At 33.5% G+C, this 24,055-nt stretch overlaps 1 protein-coding gene across 2 annotated transcripts in view; it reads left to right on the top strand.

Moving 5' to 3' along the window:
• The window catches only part of LOC136037230 (schwannomin-interacting protein 1-like), a 112,501-nt gene that overhangs the window by 71,534 nt on the left and 16,912 nt on the right, over window positions 1–24,055 (top strand). For both annotated transcript variants that reach the window (XM_065719838.1, XM_065719836.1), the window contains exons 5-7: window positions 1,294–1,412; window positions 6,766–7,005; window positions 13,656–13,867. In XM_065719838.1, the coding sequence (XP_065575910.1) occupies window positions 1,294–1,412; window positions 6,766–7,005; window positions 13,656–13,867 (571 nt within the window). The remainder of the gene's footprint in view (window positions 1–1,293; window positions 1,413–6,765; window positions 7,006–13,655; window positions 13,868–24,055) is intronic.

The following is a 24,055-nucleotide window of genomic DNA, read 5'->3' on the forward strand; positions in this document are numbered from 1 at the left end:
TCATTCGGCCTTTAAAAACCCCATTTTTGATTGTTTTCTTTCTTTATGTTATGGCAGGCCAATGTGGTTAAAGAAACTATCTATGATTTTAAACTGATTGGCTATCTCAGCATTTTTGCTTGGTAGCATTTTAGCTTTCGTCCGGTCAAAACTTTCTTTTGCAATGACAGAAGTTGGCACTTTACTTACATCTCTTTTCTTTGTTAAAACGGGCACTAGAATTTCCTATTTCAAGTGGAATGAGCTCCCTCCGGAGATTTTAAGATAACTGATTCAGTAGGATCACCCTTGGGAAAATAAAAAGCGTAACAACAAATAATGATACAGCTGTGACCGTCTTTTTCCGAAAGAATATAAAATCTCATGGTTTTTCATGCAAGTATTGCCTCCAAAATTGGGTTCTTAGACAAAATAGTTTTGACTCTGTCATTTTCATCAAGATCACCTTTATTGTAAGAGGTGTTTCCTCCCCTCCTTAAAACTCTGCAAGTAGATAAGTAATTTAAACTGAATATGCTACATGTATTTAAAATGATCATACAGAAAATGATTTTTGTAAAACAGTTATTTTTGTCCAATTCCTTTATTAGAGTTTCGATTACTATTAGTTAGATTACTGTTTACTCATGGTTTGAGCAAAGCACAAACTGTTCGATACAAACAATAATAAAGTCAAATTCAAAGTAATCAGAAAATGTCAAAAATAAGAGTAAGAAATGCCACAACCTCAAAACCCCTTTAAATGAATAAATATATACAAAATAAAATAAATGAAAACCAATTCGCGACACGAAGACATTTGCGACATTCTGTTTAGTTCTAATATTTTAAAAGACTACCGTTTCATTATGTTTTCCTTCGTTTAAGCCATTCCTTCACATGTTACAAAAATTAATTGGCTATAGATACCTATCAATTAGAATAATTTATTTAGTTTTCAGTAGAGCATAATTGACCTTATCTTTAAAGAGGCTCAAGGGGTATACCAACACTACTGATTTACATGTTGTAATTTCTGTTTGCTTCAAGCTCATTTTCTGTTTATCTGCTAATTATGCTCGCTATAAGTTTTATTATATTTTCACAAAAACTTTTACCATAAAGATTAATTGAAATAATAGTTAACAATCCTGGATCGGCTTTAAAGGACATTTTTTTTCACATGCCATTTTTTTCCAAAAAGCATTTCTAAATTTTCAGTCACTATGGATTAAATTCGTTCTTCACTAGGTTGCAGCAATTGCTCCAACTATGATTAGCTCTTGACTTTTTGTTTAAAAGACTATTTTTTAGGAATGAACCTTCAAATCTGTTTTGTTAACGACACAGCCATTGAGAGTGATTCGGACAGCTCTGAGGATACATTTGGCTGTCATGACTCATTGCCCGACCATAGCTCAGGATGGAATGAGGTGAGATCAATAGTTTCCTGCGTTTTTCTAAATCTGAAATATTCAAGAAAATACAACCCATGTTAAATGGGTTGAAATGCCCTGATATCCCCGAAAATTAGTTCTGCATGTAAAAAACTGTAGAGAACTGCATATTTTGCATGACTTTCTTATTAAAAGGTATTGGAAAACATTTTACTTTCATATACTGCTAATAAGTTGCCTAAACTTTCTTGGAAATATCATCTGGTATTACAAATGCAATTAAAAAACAGTAGATAAGCAATTAAGAAATCAAATTGTTATTTTTGAACATCGGTATGCGAAATTGTTGCTTATAATGTCCATTGCTGATAATTTATTCGATTTATTTATGTGAACCTTTAAAAATATACCTTTGTGAGAGGATGTCGTGGCAAGATTAGTGAGAGGAGACTCCCTTAACAAGACTCCCCTAACACCCTTAGAAGAAAAGTGAGTATTACGGGGAATAAGATTCAAACATAAGCTAAAAGAAATTACCATGAATGAATTAATGAAGCCCAAAGCGAAAGAAATTAACATGAATAATGACATAAAACTTAATAATGACTGAGGCTGTTATAGATGAATTGACGAATCCTAAAACTAATAGTTTAAAAAAAATATAGAAATTAATAATTAGCTCAAACTTGGAATGACCAGAAATCTCCACAAACAAAACAGGGCTACCAACCCGTAGACGATCCCCCAAATCAATGTTAAACATTCACTTAACCCCTCGCCCCAGTGGCGCATCCATAAGGAGTGTGGGGGGTACCCCCCTGACGTAGTGGTTGATTTGTGGTTGGGACTGCTTGCTCTGGTTTGGGTTGGGACAAAGTTTTTTTTTGTAATTGGTTTTTAATAGTTGAGTTCTTAATAAGTTTTTAATTATTAAGACTGTTTCTTTTTGCAAACAAGTTTCAAACAAGGTTTTAGTTACTTTTTGCGGTCTCTCTTAGATTTTACTAAAGACGCATACGGCCAAAAATTATTTAATTAAATTTAGGTTTAGCAAGGGAATATGTCCGTATTACCACAAAAGCGAACTGGGAGGCAAAAATCTTCATTTTTGCCTCCCAGTTGGCTTCCTTGGTTAATTCCTATTAAATACACGGAGGGGAAAATCCTAACTTATTTAGGCTGTCAAAATTATATTTCACGATTGTGATGTCGCAACAGGGATGAAAACCAAAATATTTACTTCTTTTTCCTGTCAAATATTTGTTTTCGAATCTTGCTATGGCACTGAGGCGAAAAAATTGACATAATTATTTTTTTCGCTGTCTGTGTTAGTTTTTTGGGTTTGATTCTCATGCAAAGAAGGGGTGGCTTTTATAACATAGTTGTTTTTTAGGGGATTTGTTATATTAGAAAGTAAATAACTTCGAAGACCACACTGCCTTTCCATGACGAAAGTAAAACAGTTCAAAATAGGGATGATACCTTTTTATTGACAGTGAAATATAAAATTATTTAACTGGATATTTCGAACACATATACAGTGTTCATCATCAGCAGTAAAACTCAGCAGTTTTACTGCTGATGATGAACACTGTATATCATCCCTATTTTGAACTGTTTTACTTCCGTATTAGAAAGTAAATGTATGAGAAGTGCAAAATTTATTAATTTAAGGTTTGGATTTTGGTGAGCAAATAGTGACCACTTTACTGCCTATTTTATCTAATTAAAGCGCTGCAGTTTATGACATATCACCAACTCTGTTCATCCTAAAACATTGAAATAAACGCCAAACTCTTTAGAACTTTAACAAAGGTTCGTATAAGTACATACTTAAAACTAAGTATCTGAGATCAAATACTCCTTCAAAGATCGGGGTAATCATTTGAGAACAATAGATTATCAAATAATTGTTTATAAAAGAAAGCAAATAATTATGTGTTTTTTTTATGTAGCTGCTATAGATGGGTGTCTGAATTTTCAGTTTGAATCAGTGGAATGGCATCGATTTTTTTTAAACATTTACTAATAAAATATTGATAATAAGTGGAAATTCACACAACTTGAGTTAACCCTGGAAAAGGAATGCAACTACAATATTACTTCAGAATTCCTCACCTTCTCAATACCAACCAGTCACAAAATAAAGTTATGTTTTTGTATAGGGGTTGCATATATTTGTCAGTAAAATTGTCTAAACTGCTTTATATACCACTGAGAATTTTTATACTTATTTTGAAATATGATATCCAAACATATTTTCACGATTAGTTGTTTATAAATAAAAAGTTTTACAGGACAAATTCTCACTTAATGCTAAATCTGAGTCAAATTTCACACTTTCATTTTTGTGCTCAACAAACAAATCGAGATTTAACGTTTAAATTGAATATCTGAAAATCCCAAGATTAAAAAAAAAATAATTAGACATCTCCACAGCTGGAAACCCTGATAATTTAAATCACCAATCTATACCTATCAAATGCAAAAATAATAAACACATAATTATTTGTTTTTTAAGGAGTATTTCGACTCATTTACTCATTTTGAAGCACATACCTACATGCATCTTTATTAGAGTTCGTATTTTTCTACCGGTTTTGGTCTTTATTCGAATATTTTAGGATGAATAGAAGAGAAAGTACTAACAAAGAGCTCTAAACTGACAGGACTCTAGACTGACAGGACTAGCCATTATAAACGTTCACCAAAATATTGAGGTAGACATCGACCGCGTAATGAATAGATATGGCAGGAGTGGAAATAGAGAAATAGACTTTTTCTTATAAATTTGTGAATTCTGTAATTTAAGCACAATATGTCGAACTTTAAAAAGTGGAGATTTACGCTACGTTGTTATGAAACGTAAAATTTTCGAGATTTTATCAAAGTTGACACTGTTTATTAGAACTCTATTTTCCAAGAGAAATAGTGATTAGTTAATGCTTTATTGCCTATACCTAAAACCCTCGCTTTAAATGTCTTCTATTCATTTCTATCTCTTCGTTCTGTTTTCTTGTTACAACCCTAAGAGAACTAGTATTTAGTGTTTAACTCATCTTTTACGAATATACAAGTTTTATCTTTTACCCTCATTTACTATAATTCATTACTATCATAGTTACTAAGCGGTGCCACAAAGTTAGGTCACATACTAAATGGTTTGACCTATACAAATTGTCACAAAGAGTGCATGACCGCAAAAGATGGCTCAAGACCATTTTTTTTTATGCTCTGCAAAATTTTTTAGATTTTTTTGCAAAAAATTATGCAGAAAATATTAAATTTCATATTCTTTTTATAGATGGTGAACAGCTTTTTATTTTTTTTATGGCGGGGTGGTTTTATAACTTACTATTTTTTGTATTGGTATTTTTATATCATTTTATTTTCAATAGATTTATTAAAACTACAATCATCACCAGATTTTTGGGTAAATTTACGACCATTTCCACTACCTACCTACCTACCTCAAACTTCCTGGAAGGTTTAGTCTGGTCTTCCAAGCCGTTCTTGATATATTGCATATGCGCTATTTTGATAACCTGAAAACACCGAAAGTATTCGATTTACCTTGCTGCTTAGACAGTCCCATAGTGGCATATGATACAAAGACTCTTAGGTGGGTTGGAGAAATTGTTTAAGGTCGTCTTCGTAAGGGATATTTCCATTGAAAGGATTTCAGTATATTTTTACGTTTTGTTTTATTTTGCTACTATTTTTTGTATTTTTCTTCAGAAGCGATATTTTTGTTGAAGGAATTTCTGTTTCTTAGTGCCTTTTCTTGAATTTCGCTGCTCTAGTCTCTAATCTTTTTTTCGTAGGATTTCCTCCAATATGCCATAATATACCCAATATACCCTAAATATGCCCTGAAATTCTGAGCTAAATGCTCTTAGCCAGTCCTGAGACATTATAAAGACGTAATTTTGACCATATGGATGCACACAGTTTCTGTGGATTCAAATTAAAAATCTTCCTCAACATGCCCTGAAAGTTTCCATTTGAAACCCTTAGACATTCCTAAGGCATTTCAGATATGCCCTTTTGACAACCTGGATGTCATATATTGTCTTTTGATTTAGTTAAACATCCTCCACTACATGCCCTGAAAGTTCCAAAGTAATAACTTAGCTTTTTTTGGGATATCATGGACGCTCTTTTGATAATCTGTATAAACGCAATGTCTTTTGATTTACTTTTACATTCCTCTTAACTTTTCCTGAAAGCTTCAACTTGACACCCTTTTCTGTTACTAAAGTATTGCATCTATATGCCATTTAAACAACCTGGATTTGCATAAACTCTTTTTATTATTTAGTTCAATAGTTGTTGTTCTAGTAGTTTTATTAGCAGTAGCAGTAGTAGTAATAGTAGTAGTAAAAATATTAGTTGTAGTAGTAGTAGTAGTAGGAGTGGTATTAGCAGTACCAGCACTAGAAGTGGCAACAGAAGTCAGAGTCACGGTCGCAATCACACTTTTAGTTGTAGTAGGAGCAGTCGCAAGTAGTTGCAGTTGCATTGCCAAATAGTTGCACTTGCTGTCGCAAGTAGTCGCAGTTACACTAAAAATAGTTGCAATAGCAAGTAGTAGTAGTTGCAAATAGCAAGCAGTTGGAGTTGCAAGTAGTCCCAACCACAGTCACAGTTGTGACTAATTGCAGTTATGAGTAGGCGCAAATGAAAGTAGTCACAATCATAATAGTCATAATTAGTCACAATCGCAAGAGCTTGTAGTCGCAAGTAGTCGCAGTCGCAATTGCAAGTGGTTCGAGTTGTAACTAATTCATTCCCAAGCAGTTGCAGTCGCAGTTGCAAGTAGTCACAACCGCAAATAGTCTTAGTTGCAGTCACAAGTAGTCGCAGTCACAAATAATTGCAGTTGTAAGTAGGTCCTGTTCCATGTAGTCACAGGCTTAGTCGTAAGTAGTTGCAGTCGAAGTTGCAAGTAGTCGCAGTCAAAAATAGTCACAGTAGCAGTACGCAGTCGCAAGTAGTTGGGGTCACAGTTGCAAAAGTTATAACAGTTGTAGTCGTAGTAGTAGCATTAGAAGTAACTGAAACCTTCCGACCAACAAGAGATGAAATTTCAGCTCTACATTTTCAAAGCACTGACCCCATTTCTGTGAGCGCTTGGACTAGCAGGCTTATCTTAGTCTTTTCAAGATTTTTGAAGAAACTGAATTTCAGCTTTGTGGGGGGGGGAGTAAACTGTTGTCTGAAAGCAAACTGGGTTATGGGGGCTACTGCCCCACTACCCCATAGCAAATTACGCCCCTGGTACATGTATTATTTTGTAGTGTGAACTTAAGTAACTGGTTATGCCGTATAATGAGTAAAAGACGCATGAAGAAATTGTTTTAAAGTATACCTTTTAATTTTTTGGCAGGAATTCCATTTTTCTGCCATCACTACCCCTATAAGCCTTCCAAACGTCAAAAGTGAACGCCCGCCCCTGCCTTCGATGTACGATGATCTTGAATTCTTTCAAAAGCAAGCCAGATTACAACACAACGCGCAAGCAGCACTTTCCAAAGTAAAAGAGATGTCACGGCTGCAAGTGGAAATTGATCGGCAGAGACGCAGATATTCCTCCGTCGTCGAAATGCTGAAGGGCAACCTTGAGAAGGTACTTATAGTATTATATAATATTACAAAATGTTTTGCTATTTTAGTTCTTCTCTGATAAGCTTTGGATAACCGCAGAGGGGTTAAAAACCGTTCCTACAGGGCTTGAGCGCATCCAGAGGTGTAAAACCGATGGTTAAAGTTCAATGTATCAGAAACTGGTTGTTTAATCAAAACTACGTGACAATTAGTATCAGGTAAGGATAGGAAAAAGTACAATTTCCTAATGGTCAGGGTAAGGACTGCTTATGCACTAACGGTGTTGGTAGTTTTGTAATTCCTCCAGGAAACGAGATTTCAGAAAGGAACTTTTGGCTCTGTGCCAAAAGTGAGTTATGCTTAAATAAACCCTACAAAATCCAGCCGTTAGGACAATTTGATTGGGTGATATGATTTTGTACTGATATCTTCAAATTCACAATTCAGTCAAAACTACTTTTAAAGCGATTTCAGATTTGGCGAGAGCCACAATTAACGTAACAGAGACAGTGAAAATGAATTTTTAACATTTGGATCGGTTACGTGGAAACTCATACAACCATCTATTCTTCAAAGTTAGAAAAAAAAAATCAGGAATTCATTTTTTAATGAAAACTGCTCATTATACAGTGTTGTAGGATTTGCTAGCAGCGGGTACCAAATTAAAAGGAAAAAAAACCGTTGGTAAGAATCAGAAAAAAAGCTACAAACATATGGCTCCAAACGGCTTAAGAAGGTGTAACTTTCCTTTGAAGATGTAATTATCTTTCGGATCAGCATATTGTTTTAATATTTAAATTTTTACGGACAAAAAGAATAGTCAGATGTAACTAAATAGTTTTTCTTACTTGTTTTCACGGTTCGACGTGGCAACACTGACTAAAATATCTTACTACCCTGAAAACCTCATTGTTATGGAACAACCAACATAATAATCTCAAAAATCGTGCTCTTAATGCAGGTAGCCTTGCGTCCTTCCCACTCCTAGCTATTCTTTAATTGGCCTTTAACTAATTATCCATAAACCAGATTAACATAACAGTTGGTCTGATAAATCACAAAAGTGTCTCTGTTGCATTTGTGCTACACCCAACTCTTTTTTCTATTAGATTAAATAAAGCGTACTGTCACCTAAGAAAACGTGTTCCCTTTTAGCTCATTATTTCGGTTAAAATGTAAGTAATGTTTTTGGCATTTTTACTTCTATGGAACTAAATGAACTAAAGAATAATCTAGATACAATTGTCATTATTTTTTTTTTGAAATATTGGAAACGATGATGAAAAAAAACTGCTGTATTAAGAAAAAATCTAAAGAAATAATTAGAAAAATTAAGCGCAAATCCCCCTCCCCCTCTCATACAGGAATAGAAAATATAACCATAGGCAATAAAACAAGAAATAAAAAAAACAGGAAAATAAATACTTTATGTTGTCCTGTCTCTTTGTTTAGCTGTTATTTTGAAATGCAAAATTTTAAACAAGTGAAAACAAAAACAATTCAATTAATGATACTACATTTTACGTAGTATCAACTACATTTTAAAAGATGGTTCCAAGTTATAAAAATAATGCCAAAGCTGAGGATTAGGGTGAGCAACTCACCAACATTAGGTTTGTCCCAAATGGATGAATGTATCTTTGTGTACTAACTTTTATTTCAAATAAACACCGGTCTCTCCATGTTTTTTTTTTTATTTGGATCCAGTTATGACCGAACTGCTTGAAAATTGAGAAGGTTTTGTTGTTTGTGAATCCAAAAGGAGCTTAGTGTATTTTCCTACTCCACAGAATTGGCGAATATTGACATTTTTTTTTCTCGCAGCAAAAACCTAGCCAGCAATAAGTTGTAAGTTCTAAAGAAGGGGCGGGGATGGATTGCTAATACTTATCAAATGAATGATCATTATGGGATGTTGAACGTGCCTAAGCCTCTTTGGGAGAAAGACCACCGTATAATGGATTAGGAGCCGTGCATCGTAGCATATTCCGCAATAAATTGTTTTCTAATAAGTGTAACAAAATTCAAAAAGTCAATTATCCCACACTTATTCTTCTTTCCGTTCACTTTATATTCTTGGGGGGTCATATAGCCCCTGGCCAAATTTTATTTACAAGCGATCAGTTATGTACAATTTGAACTATATACAAATGGAAATGGAGTGCTGTGCTCCAAGAGCTGCCCTAAGGGGTGCTTTCCTCTGGTCTTAATGAACGCTGCTTAAGAAGTGCTTAACTTCTAGCAATGACATTTCCTTGAAGCATCATAGTTTACCCAACTATTGATGAATGTTACATCATGAAGAACCATAAACAATTTGAAAAAAATGAAATATTATATCTCGGCTATAACAGAATCTTCAACCTATGAAAAAGCGCACCACAGCCCTTAGTAGCTAAAGTTGTTGTGAAAATTTACTGAGAAAAATGCTTGTTTAAAGACAGTACAGGAATTCAAACTATTATGTAGATTTATGTTAATCTAATAAACAAAAAGCCATGAAATAGATCAGTTAGGCCTTTGAATTTAGGGAGGATGGATGTGCTTCAACAGAACGATGTTTCTTCGCAGTATATTCGGTATTTCAGATTCATAATGTGCGTCTCTCGAACCATTCTTTGTTTTATCCCTTAATCTATATTTTCTACTTTATTTTATGTTCATTGATATGCGTGCTCAACAGTTTTAACTAGACAAAATCTTATTAAGTTTCAAGAACGGTCGAAGAGATGATCTCAATTAAAAGCTGTTCCAATGGTTAGATAATTAAGGCCACAAGGACTGCTTTTGGAATGGACAAAAAATTTAGAACAATAGAATATAATAGACCAAACTCAAGGAGCTGTTCAATCTATTTCTATCCAGCCCCAGTTTGGAATGACAAAAGAAAAATTGAAGAAGCATTTTGAGAAGAAAAATGTGGTTCCAGTGATTTTATGCTCGGCTGGATAATGGGATAGAGTAATATTGGGAAGATTGCTAGCAAGAATACAGAACGACTGATGATGTCGTCACGGCTTTGAACTAAGGCTGTAAATGACATTTCCCCAAGTTGTAATCTTTCTTTATTTTTTTTTTTTAATCTGTTCATAACCGATAGTCGGAGTAGATTTAGACAATTGAAAAAGTTCAATTTAAGATATTTCTACATAAAACATATCATATCAGATTCGTTGCTTTAAGTATTTTTTATTGCAAAAAGCACTAGGAATTGTAACTTTCTTTCAAAGGAGTCCTTAAACAGCTCTCCTTTATTCCAGTGATCTGCTAGCGGCGAAGAAAAAAATACAAAAGAAAAAAAGAGAACATCGATGCACACCATGCAAAAATTAATTTCCCTTGTTGGTCAAGGCAGGGGGCTGCAAGTTTCTAATGGTGTACTTTTTGTTTTGACTTGATGTCATTTCCGAGGATTTCAGGCTATTTTTCGGAATTTCCATAAATTTATTTGCAAAATAGAATTTGGCAGACGAAAGATCACGTATGCGTGTTTTTTTTTTGTTTCTTCCAAAGGTTAAGGTTTTGAACCAATTGTCTTAGAAGATCGGGAGAAGGTTCATTCGAGCGGAAATTAAAAGTTTTAGTGCCCTTTTTAAGTGACCAATAAGATTGAAACAGGGCTGCCAACTGCCGACGTCTAAAAAGAGCGCAAATCAAGGCCGAAAAAGGGATTTTTTTCAAGAAGAGTGCAGGTCAAAAGATTTGCTCATCTTCTCTTATGCACCCCTTCTGAGGTAAAGAAGAGTGCATTTCACGCGACAAAAGTGTAAGTTGGAAACTCTGTTGCTTAGTTAAATGCTCTTTTGGCGAATATGTCAAATACTGATTTTAAAGAGAATGAAAACTGACACCCAAAAAGAGCGATTCCCACTTATCCGCATCCCCTCTGAGGTAAAAAACAGTGCATTTCACTCGAAAAGTGTGCAAGTTGGCAACCCTGGATTAAAGGGCATCTAGTTTTCCCACATACGTCCATTTTGAACAATGGCATCCGATTAAAATTTGACAGAGTCATTTATTTCAGCCTTGTTGAAAGGTCCAATAGCTATGCTTCTGAGGATGACATGACACCCCGCAGTCCTTGAGGAAAGGGCTGCAGGGTGTCATGTAACCCTGGAGGAAAGAGCTGTTAGCTATACAATTTGCCAATTGCTGATATATAATATTCGTTATTGTGAACAATATGGAAATTTTTGTGTGTGATTTTCTCTAGGGTTAACTTTCCACTGGGGAAATTTTTTGGGAATAGGAAAATTTCTGAGGAGTATTCCAGAAAAATTTTACATAGTGAGGGGGGGGCTCTCGGCTATGTAATTCGCACTCTATTTACATATAGTATATTTCTATTGAAAAAAAATGCGGATGTTTTTCAGGGAGGATTAACTGTTCATTGGGAGAATCTCCAGGGGAAAAATTTTCCACAGAGGCTGGGGGAATTTCTGGCCTGATTTGGAAAATGATCAGATGTTAAACAAGAAAGTTTTTCTTTGTATAAAATTAAGGAGAAATTTCCAAGGGAAGTTTTCTGGGAAAATTTTCAGCGAGGAGGAAATTGTCCGGGGATGTTTTTTTGGAGAAGTGACTTTACGCGAGGGGAATTTTCAATGGAGGAATTTCACACAGAAGGAATTTTGTATGGGAGAGGGATATTCTGGGGGAACTTGTCCACAGAGAGCGAGAAACGGATTTCCCGGTATGATTTTGAAAATGATCAAAATTTTACTAAAAAGTAAATCTTTTTAACTGAAAGTAAGGAGTAAGGTTAAAACTTGAAAGGAACAGAAATTATCGTGTGTATGGGGAGCCTCCCTTTCTTCGACCCTCATTAGTTACGCTAAAGTTTTTTTAGTGCTTTAAAACAAGCTTTTCTTTTTCTAATTAATCGGCCCTTGTGTTTCAGTAGTTGTTCTTAAGCAGTTTGGTAAAAAGTAAAACTTCAACGTAAAGAGCAAGGGTTGAGGAAGGGGCGCCCCCCCCCAATTACGGAATAAAGTCTCTTCATTTTGAGCTTTAATGTTGCTCCTTTCTTTCAGCTGATAAAAACGTTTTCTATTTAATTGAATGAGATAACTTCGAAGACCACACTGCCTTTCCATGACGAAAGTAAAACAGTTCAAAATAGGGATGATACCTTTTTATTGACAGTGAATAGATACAAAATTATTTAACTGGATATTTCGAACGCATATACAGTGTTCGTCATCAGCAGTAAAACTGAAAGACATGAATAAAAATAAACAAAATTAATACCTAATAAACTAATTACATATAGTTTATTGCTCTTATTTTTTTCAATGCAACAGCGGAGGCAAATCTCTTTGACCTTTTCGGTTCCGGTTCATTAGAATTATCTGACATATTACGTGGACAGAGGTCATAGCTCTTAGGTGAGGTGATATTTACTTTATTTAGCCTCAGTAAATTATCATAAATTGAGTTCAAGCCAAATTCACCTGTATCTCTGTTTATGGAATTATTCTTGAATAGAATTTTTTTAAATTTCGATTGTTTCCCTGAAAATTTGCTTTAAACCTTGGTCCCTAGAATTCGAAGAAACATTTTCAAACAAAATAAAATGATTTGGAAAATTAAAGATATGTTCCGAGAGAATTTTACAAAATAATGGCTTAAAGGTAGCTTTAAGAGGTAGTAATACTTTGGCTAGTTTTTTAAATTCTGGAAAGGATCGGACTTCCGTAGAGCAACAAAGTGGGGTTTATAAAATCCCATGTACTTGTGGAAGCTCTTATGTGGGACGTACTAACCAGAATTTAAAAACGAGGTTGCTACAACATCATAATTCTATTTCATCGTCTTTAAAGCAAAATACTAAACCTGAAGATTTCACGTCGGCCCTCTCGGAACATATCTTTAATTTTCCAAATCATTTTATTTTGTTTGAAAATGTTTCTTCGAATTCTAGGGACCAAGGTTTAAAGCAAATTTTCAGGGAAACAATCGAAATTTAAAAAAATTCTATTCAAGAATAATTCCATAAACAGAGATACAGGTGAATTTGGCTTGAACTCAATTTATGATAATTTACTGAGGCTAAATAAAGTAAATATCACCTCACCTAAGAGCTATGACCTCTGTCCACGTAATATGTCAGATAATTCTAATGAACCGGAACCGAAAAGGTCAAAGAGATTTGCCTCCGCTGTTGCATTGAAAAAAATAAGAGCAATGAACCATATATAACTAGTTTATTAGGTATAAATTTTGTTTATTTTTATTCATGTCTTTTAGTTTTACTGCTGATGACGAATACTGTATATGTGTTCGAAATATCCATTCAAATAATTTTATATTTATTCACTGTCAATAAAAAGGTATCATCCTTATTTTGAACTGTTTTACTTTCGTAATTGAATGAGGACCGAAATCTCTGGGAAGGAGTCTGAACTGTTTCTTAGGTCGTACCATTAATGAGAATTTGCTTTTTGTGGTATTCATAAAAACCACTCTGTAGAACTAGCCTTTATATTTAATTTTTTGGCAATATTATGAATTTTAGTAAATTTTTAGGTTTAATAAAAGTTTTAGAAAACAATATATAGTCGTTCTTTCATATTTTTAATTATTCCACCTGAAAAATCAACATATAGCTTCCAGGATTAAATTGAGACTTCCCATAACCAGATTCTAGATGTAATAGTAATTTTTTTTTAGGCTGGAATATTCATTCCAGGAGACAGACGGCGCTTCCATCGTCAGATCCTGACTGAAATGAATATTTCACAACTGCAAGTTATTGTTAATGAGCTGCACACAAAAATTGAAACTTTAAATGAAAGTTTAGTCAGGATGTTAATGGAAAGAGATGAACTGCACATGGAACAAGATGCAATGCTGGTTGACATAGAGGATTTAACTAAGTACTTGTAAGTTGCTCAAATTTGAAGTTTTCTAATGTTTCATTCCTCTTAAATCTTTCCTCCTAAACTTTTAAATATTCTTACAACTACATTATTATATCTATGGTAATTGAAACGTGAACAAAATTTTAAAACTTACAAAAAAACTTTCTTTAAGATAAGTGGAGAGCGATATCTAGTAAAAACAGAAATTAATAATCAAGCCAAATATAAATAGAACAGAAATATAAATATGTATAAGGAATAGAATACAGAAATATAAAAGAATAGAGTACAGATATACAAAATATAAATAGGACATATAAGAGCTAGGCTGTCCCCTTAAGCTAACTTATAGGCCCTAGCGTCAGTTGCACTCTGCTAACAGTATAATACAGAGTTTAGTTTTCAAGAGTTTTGTTTAGGAGTTAATTTTGCTACTTTCAAATGAAAAGGAATTCAATGAAACAATACTGTCGTTATCCTGCAATAACTTATGAACTTACAGTATTATTGACCAAAATATGTGTATGATCCTCATTTCAACAATTAAAGTAACCCCTCACTGGTTTTAAAGATGCCCATAGCCACTACTCTTTTCTTCCTTAATGATTTAAGATTACAAAGAAGTTTAACGGCGATTCATTCAAGACGCTGGTGTTATTAATTTTCTTAATGACGCAGGTGTTAGTTACGTAATAGGGATTTTTTCTAAAAGATGCAGGTGTTTGTTACATAATAAATACTTTTCTCTTTGATTGTTTAAAAAACCCGCGAGAGCCGGGAAAAACCTTCAGGGGCCCCGCCAAATCAAGATGCAAACGTGCGCATTACGTAATAGGATGTGTTTTCTTTAAGATATTTCGAGATGTTTTTAAAACATTTTTCTTTAAGAAATTTTTTCAAGACGTTTCAAGACATTTCAAGACGTTTTTAAGACATTTTTCTTCAAGAATGTTTTACTTCAAGATTTTATCTGGTTGTTACGTAATAGGGAATGTTTCTCTATGTTAAGGATGACACATTCTTGCGTGACTTGTTTCTTCAGGCCCCGTTGGGAACCCCTGCTTGTAACATAGGAGGACATACACGTTGGATGTTACGTAATGACGGGTCACACGTGACTGCTACGTAATGTAGCGAACACGTGAGATTTCACATAATAATTTAAGAGATTTTTTTTCTTCGAATGTGTTATCTTTCTCTTGGAGATTTCTTTCTTTCAAGGTGTTTTTTTCAGGGAACCTTTTTAATACAAAGAAAGAGGAATCTAAATGACGCAGAAATTTTATTTTACATAACAGTTTTTAATAGTAAAACAGCATAAAATCACAAAATCACAGAAAAGGCACTTAAAACTGAACAAATAGAAATAAAAACGTGAAAAGCTTATAAAGGATAAAATATAAACAAAAAAGCATGAATTAACCTAGCACCCTAGCACCCAATTCAGGAAGGAGGGGGAAGGCTGTTATTAAAGGTAAATTTATGCTATGTTACCAGATATTTGTTAGGGATTTTAATAAAAAGGCCTCGTTTCTGTCGCTATATTTGAGGCACCTGCACGCCACATTATATTAATTTAAATCTTGGCATCAGCAAAATCACAATTTGAATGAGCCTCAATTTGAACTTTGAATGATTTGAAACAATTTGAATGATAAAAATCATGCTTTAAATCCGTCGATTCATGTTTTCTCAAGCTACCTCCTCCTGATATCCCATGTCAATTCACGCCATAGTGGCAATATTCGGCTCGATCGTGACATATCTATGATACAAATTATAATTCCTATGACAGTCTCAGATATTTTCTTAATTAAAATTATGCTTTAAATCCATTGATTCATGTTTCAGCAATCTACTTCCAACGTGATGCCCCTGGCAATTTACGCCACTGTGGCAAGTTATGAATGGTACAAGGCACCCTCTGGCACCCTCACCATTCCTAAGGCATTTTCCAGATATTTTCAGGATAATAATAATGCTTTTAATCCATCGGTTGGTGTTTTCTCAAGCCAACCCCTTGTGGTGCACCATGTTAATTTATGCCACCATGGCACACTATGGCTAGCCCATGGTATCCCTTTGACACTAAATGCCTGGTATACGTCACCCTCTGGCATGCAATATCGCACCTAAAGCATTTTCAGACATTTTCATACAAAATAAGCGTTTACACTAGAACTGATCATTTAAGCTTACTGAAAAATTCCCAATAGCGTTTTTTCTCGTAACTCCTGGTAATTGAGGCCAGCATGATGCAATGTAGCCACCCAACGGCACCTTCTGGCGCATATTATCACATCTAAAGTATTTTCTGACATTTTTCTACACAAACAACCTTACAAACTAAAATCAGCCGTTTAAACGTAAGGGAAGATTCCCATTAGCGTTTCTTCTGATACCAGGCCTCAGGCATAACGCAAGCTGTTTCATCCTGATACTCGTTCGTGTTCCAATACTACTTCTAATGACAATTTTATCGTTTCTTTTGCTGATGATACCATTCTTGGGACCCTTGGGAAGACGGAATGTGATATCAAGTCTAGCCTTGTGGCAATATTCGAAAGAGTTATTTCATGGTTTGATGCGAATTATTTGGCCTTGAATGTTGGTAAGTCACATTTCCTTTTTTTCTCGAATTGGTATATCTTTACCTCTGCTTACACACCTTCAGGTGTCACAAGGCCCTTGTGTAGACCAAAAAATCGTGTGGTCCGGTCTCTTGGTATCCTTCTTGATGAGAACCTTTCATTTAGAAACTTTATAGCCATGATTCGGGTTAAGGTCTCTCGGAGTTTGGGTATTTTGGGAAAATTTAGACACATATTTCCTGGATCTATTCTGAAGCTTCTTTGTTCCTGCCTTTTCCAGTCATATGTTTTTAATTGCCCCATTGTATTGATGTCTACTTTTCCGTCTACACTACGGTCACTTTCTTTCATTCATAATAATGCACAGCATCTTATTATGGACACCAACCGTTCATCATCTACACTGCTCTCAAGTCTACAGTCTATTTACATTATTACTTTTGATTCTTTTTTCTTTCATCATCTTCACGGCAATCTTCCAAAATTTCTGCAAAAACTCTAGTGTTTATTTCTGATTCAGTTCCATATAGCCTTCGTTCTTCATATAATGTCGGCATTCCTCCTACCCCTATTATGCGATTAGATTTCAATCCCCTCATTGCTTGTCAACAGGTTTGGAATGCGCTACCTTCTCCAGTACAGAGATACCACTCGTTGGGAATTTTTAAAAGGAATCTTAAGGACAATTTAGTTAAAAATCAAACAGAATAGCATTTTTTGCCTGTAATTAGTTAATATCCTCTGAGTGTTTTTGTCATGGTGTATGGTTGTTTTCTCTGCGCTTTGACTCCCAGGCCTCATGTATGTTCTCTTTTTAATCTTATATGTCATGTGGCTATTATTCTCTTTTTTTTGTTTGTTGCTTATGTTGTATTTTCTTTGTATCCCACTTGTATCTATGGCCATGGAGCCTTTCGAGGGGGAATAAGAGTATTATATTTCCAGTTTTTATTTAATGGTGAATAAAACTCTGAATAACTCTGAATAACTGAATAGCTCCTAGCAATTGACACCAGCTTGGCCCTTAATGGCTGACATATGGTATCCTCTGGCGTGCATTATGACACCTAAAGCATTTTCTGACATTTTCCTACAAAAAAAAACTTTTAATTTGAAATTGATCATTTAAAATTGAAGGAAAATTCCCAATGGCGTTCCTTGTGATGGCTTCTAGGAATTGACGCCAATTTGGCACTCAATGGCTGGCACATGGCAAGCTCTTGCGTGCATTATCACACCTCTAAGCATTTTCAGACATTTTCATATAACAATAATCGTTTACACTAGAATCGATCATACAAACTTAAAGGAAAATCCATAATTGCGTTTCTTCTGATGACTCTAAGCAATTGACGCCCACGTGGCCCTCGATAGCTGCAATATGATACCCTCTAACATGTATTATCACACCTAAAGTAATTTCAGACATTTCCCTACAAAAAAAAACATTTACACTGTAATCGATCATTTAAACTTAAAGGAAAACCCCCATTAGCATTACTTCTGATGACTCCTAGCAGTTGACCCCAGTGTGCCACACAATGTCTGGCATGTGGCACCCTCTTGCGTCCATTATCACCCCTAAAGTATTTTGAGATATTTTGAGGTATTAAAAGATTTGAATGGCGTATGATACTTTCTGGTGTGCATTATCACACCTAAAGCATTTTCAGACATTTTCCCACAAAATTAACCATTTATGCTTGAATTGATCATTTAAACTTCAAGGGAAATTCCCAATAGCGTTTCTTCTGAGAACTCCTAGTAATTGACGCCAGTGTGACACACAATGACTGGCATATGGCACTCTCTGGCATACAATATCACACCTAAAGTATTTTCTGATATTTTCATGCAAAAACAACCGTTTACACTAGAATCACTCATTTAAACTTAAAGAAAAATTCCCAATAGTGTTTCTTATGATGACTCCTAGCAATTGACACTGGTGTGGCGCAATCAGCCTGCCTAGTGGACCACTACATAGTTGTGCTTAAATTTTTTTCGTGAAAATTGTTGCATCTTTTTCTAATATTCATGGTACGCTCCTAAGACAAATTGCCTTTGCAATTTCTTAGGTAGGCTAGAAGATTTAGTTGAATGAATTTGTTTTTCATATATATATTATATATATATATATATATATCTATATATATAAAAATAAGTTGTCTGTCTGTGGATGGATGGATGGATGTGTCAGGTGACGTCACCTGAAAAAACTGGATTAGTTGACGTCAAAACTGAAAAAACTAAAAAAAGGCAAAAACTACAAAAAAAAACTAAAAACTAATAAAAAAAATAAAAAAGCTAAAAAACTAAAAAAACTATAAAGGTAAAAACCAATAAAAAACTAAAAAAAAAACTGAAAAAACTAAAAAAAGGCAAAAACTACAAAAAAAAAACTAAAAACTAATAAAAAAAGTAAAAAAGCTAAAAAACTAAAAAAACTAAAAAAACTAAAAAAAGGTAAAAAACTAAAAAAAAATAAAAAATAAAAAAAAACTAAAAAAAAGGAAAAAACTGAAAAATAAGCTAAAATAAAGGTAAAAACCAATAAAAAACTAAAAAAAAAGGAAAAAACTAATAAATGACGACACTCAAAGAGAAAGCGACCAGGACAAAAGGAATGTTCGATTAGCAATCAACAAAGCACCGGGACACAGGGAGTATAAATGACGACCAGGACATAAGTAAAAAAAAAAAAACTATCTATATATATAAAAATAAGTTGTCTGTGGATCTGTGGATCGTGGATCAGGTGACGTCACCTGAAAAAACTGGATCAGGTGACGTCAAAACTGAAAAAACTAAAAAAAGGCAAAAACTACAAAAAAAACTAAAAACTAATAAAAAAAATGAAAAAGCTAAAAAACTAAAAAAACTAAAAAAAGGCAAAAACTACAAAAAAAACTAAAAACTAATAAAAAAGCTAAAAAACTAAAAAAACTAAAAAAAAGGCAAAAACTACAAAAAAACTAAAAACTAATAAAAAAATAAAAAAGCTAAAAAACTAAAAAAACTAAAAAAAGATAAAAAACTAAAAAATAAATAACGACCGGGACACAGGGACACAACTACAACGGGGACACCGGGGGAAACAGGGGGATATAAATGACGACCGGGACAAAAAAACTAAAAAGAAATAAAAACTAAAAACTAATAAAAAAAACTAAAAAATCTAAAAATCTAAATAAGCTAAAAAAGAAAAAAAAAGGAAAAAAATAAAGGAGAAAAACAAAACTAAAAAACGAATGTATATACAGACCGGGACACCGGGATACAAATGATGACCGGGACCCGGGACACAGGGAATATAAATGACGACCGGGACACAGGGACACAACTACAACGGGGACACCGGGGGAAACAGGGGGATAACCTGACAATCTATTTATATGCAAAGACAATGGGACAGCAAAGAATGTTGTATATTCGCAAGTTTTACGTAGTTAAAACCATATATATATATATATCTATATTCACAGGTGGGACATAGGGACACAACTACAATGGCGCGTAACTATTATGGCGCGTAACGACTTACGCGCGCGGGGGGGCTTGGGGGGGGCGCGAAGCGCCCCCACCAACTAGGTGTTGGGGTGGCGCGAAGCGCCACCCCAACAGCTAGTATATATATATATATATATATATTTATATATATATATATATATATATATATATATATATATATATATATATATTATATATATATATATATATATATATATATATATATATATATATATATATATAATATATATATTTATATATATATATATATATATATATATATATATATATATATATATATATATATATATATATATATATATATATATATATATATATATATATATATATATATATATATATATATATATATATATATATATATCTGTCATTTGCTAAGTCTTATTTTTATTAATAAACTTAATTTAACTAAAATATGGATTTTATTCCTTATGAAACTAGTTGTAAGGTGATTTTTCTCTTCGTGAAACTGGTTGTAGGTTGACTTTTTCTTTGTAAAATTTGTTATATGATGATTTTTTTTCTTCGTGAAACTTATTATATCTTGATTTTTTACTTCGTGAAAAATGACACCTGTTGGTTATTTGTTCTTGAAACTTGCTGTATGCTACTCTTTTCTCGTTAACAAAATGTAAGCATTTTGTTAAGTTCTATTTTTATCAATAAACTTGTTTATGCCCATTTTCTTATTTCTTCATGAAACTTGTTGTATGCTGATTACGAAACTTATTGTATGTTAATATTTTTTCTTCGTTTGTTACATGTTGGCATTTTGTTAGTAAAATTTGTTGCATGTTGTTTTTTTTCTTTCTTGTGAAACTTGTTGTATGGTGAGTTTTCTTCGTGAAAATTGTTTGATGTTCATTTTTTTCTTTGTGAAATTTGCTGTATGTTCACTTTCCTCTTCGTAAAACTTGTCGGATGTTGAATATTTTCGGTTACTCTAATTTAACCTAACTTACACATGGTAGGTAAGGTTAAGTTTGGTTAGATGGCGTGCCATCTAGTTTCTTGCTATCCAACAAGTTTCACGAAGAAAAAATCCATATATATCAAATTTCACGAAGAGAAAAATGAACGTAAAACAAGTTTCACGAAGAAAAAACTCAACATCCAAAGGGTTTCAAGAAGAAAAGCTCACCATACAACAAGTTTCACATAGAAAGAAGAAAATCAATATATAACAAGTTTTACAAACAAAAAGCCAACATGTAGCAGGTTTCACGAAAACAAAACTATTAAAATACAATAGGTTTCAAAATCACCACACAACATGTTTCATTAAGAAAGAAAAAAATCAACATGCAACAAATTTCATGAACAAAAAGCCAACGTGTAGCAAGCTTCTCGAAGATAATTCAAGATACAACAAGTTTCACAAAGAAAAAAAAATCTACATGCAACATATTTCACGACGAAAAATCAACGTAGAACAAGATTCGTGAAGGGAAAAAATCAACATACAGCTAATTTCAAAAACAAAAAGTCCGCGTGCGAAAATTTCCACAAACAAAACCGGTTTCACAAGGAGAAAAACCAACGCGCAAGTTTCGCGAAGAGAAAAATCAACATGTATCAAGTTTCATTAAAAAGAAATAAAAATAGAACACGAGTCTCGAAGACACATCAACATAAATTAAGTTTCTTGAAGAAATAATCAAAATGCAGCCAGTTTCACAAACCAAAAACTTAGCACGTAATATGTTTCACGAAGAGAAAATCAACATACAACAAGTTTCAGTTTTCATACAAATTTCAGCATATATATATATATATATATATATATATATATATATATATATATATATATATATATATATATATATATATGATGCATTTTGTCAAGTTCTATTTTTATTATTAAACTTGATTTAACTAACATGTTGGATTTTTTCCTTATGAAACTTTTTGTTGGTTGATCTTTCTTATCAAAACCTGGTTGTATGTTGATTTTTTCTTTGTGAAACTTGTTATACTTTATTTTTTTCTTCGTTAAACTTAATATATCTTGATTTTTTCTTCGTGAAAAATCATGCCTTCTGGGTTTTTGTTCCTGAAACTTGTGGCATACTGGTTCTTTGTTGGCTAACAAAATATATCTTTTGTTAAGTTCTGTTTTTATTAATAAACTTGTAGTATACTGATTTTTTTTCGTTCTTCATGAAATTTGTTGCATGGTGATTTTGAAACTTAGTGTATGTTAATGTTTTTTGTTGGTGAAACTTGTTACGTGTTCGACTTTTTGTTCGTGAAGCTTGTTGTACGTTGTTTTTTTTCTTCATGAAACTTGTCGTATGTTGAGTTTTTTTTCCTGAAACTTACTTGATGTTCATTTTTCTCTTCGTAAAACTTTTTGAGTTTTTTCGATTAGGTTAACCTAAGCTAACTAAAAAATGGTAGGTTAGGTTAGATGACGTGCATCTAGTTTCAGGCCATCCAATAAGTTTCACGAAGAAAAAATCAACAAATAGCAAGTTTTACGAAGAGAAAAATGAACATAGAACAAGTTTCAAGAGGAAGAAACTCAATATTCTACAGGTTTCACGAAGAAAACTCACTAGACAACAAGTTTCACAAACAAAAAGCCGGCATGATAAAAATTTCACGAAGAAAAAATATTAAAATATAGTAAGTTTGAAAATTACCATGTAACAAGTTTCGCGAAGAAAGAAAAACATACACATACAACAAATTTCATAAACTAAAAGCCAACATGTAACAAGTTTCACGAAAAAGAAAAAAAATATAACCAGTTTTATAAATAAAAATAAAAATATGAAAAAAGAACAAAAAATGATCATGGAACTAGTTTCAGTTCGCTGGCGTCAATGGCTAGGAGTCATGATAAGAAATACTATTAGGAATTTTCTTTCAAGTTTAAATGATTGTCTTAATATGAACGGTTATTTTTGTAGGAAAATGTCTGAAAATGCCTTAGGTGTGATAATTCACGCGACTGGGTGCCACATGCCAGCCTTTAATTACCGCTCTGGCGTCAATTACTAGGAGTCATCAGAAGGGTTGCTATTGGGAATTTTCATTTAAGTTTAAATGATCGATTCTAGTGTAAAAGGTAATTTTGTAGGAAAATGTCTGAAAATGGTTTAAGTGTGATTGTGAACGTCAGAGGATGCCATAACCTATTCTTTGAGTGCCACGCTAGCGTCAATTGCTAGAACTCATCAGAAGAAATACCATTGGGAATTTCCCTTAATTCTAAGGGGTTGATTTTAGTTTTTTAGTTTAGTTTTTAGATAGGGTTATTTTGGCTGTAAAATATCTGAAAACGCTATAGGTGCCAGAGACATTAATATTGTGCCAGAGAGTACCATTTTGGGGATGGATTGTGTCAGATTGGCCTCAAATTCAGGAAGTCATCAGAAGAAACGCTATTGACGATTTTTCATTAAGTTTAAATGATCGAATCTAGTGTAAAGGGTTAATCTTGTATGACAATGTCTAAAATACTTTAGGTGTGATAGCCCATGCCAGATGGTGTGGTGCACTAGGCATTGAGTGTCACCTGGATGCCAAGGGCTAGCCATAGTTTTCCACAGTGGCTTGTATTGAAATGGGTTCCCACGAGGGGTGGCTTGAGGAAACATGAACTGATGGATTTAAAGCATGAAAACGAGTCTGAAAATGTCTGAAAATGTCAAAAGAATGAAAATATTTATTATACGGATGTTACGGGCGAGCCATATATTGCCGCGGTGGCGTGAAGTGACATGGTATGTCACGAGGAGGTGGCTTGAGAAAACACGAATCGATGGATTTAAAACATATTTTTTATCTTGAAGTATCTGGAAAATGCCATTAGCAATGATAATACGTACATGGAGATGTCACGGAGCAGCCATATATTGTCACACTGGCGTGAATATGCATAGTCTTGGCTCTAAGAAACGTGGCATTTTCATTTGAACCTCCCAGAAATAACCAAATGCAAAATAGTGTCTTTTTTTATTTATTAGCGAGAAAACGTATTATGAAATTGACAATTTTTTCTTATTATTACTATTGTAATTAATGAGGCTTCTCCTGCAAAAAGCGTAATACTTGAGGCTCATTCAAAACGGGATTTCAC

The sequence above is a fragment of the Artemia franciscana genome, chromosome 16 (genome assembly GCF_032884065.1).
Source record: "Artemia franciscana chromosome 16, ASM3288406v1, whole genome shotgun sequence".
In the NCBI taxonomy this organism is placed as follows: domain Eukaryota; kingdom Metazoa; phylum Arthropoda; class Branchiopoda; order Anostraca; family Artemiidae; genus Artemia; species Artemia franciscana.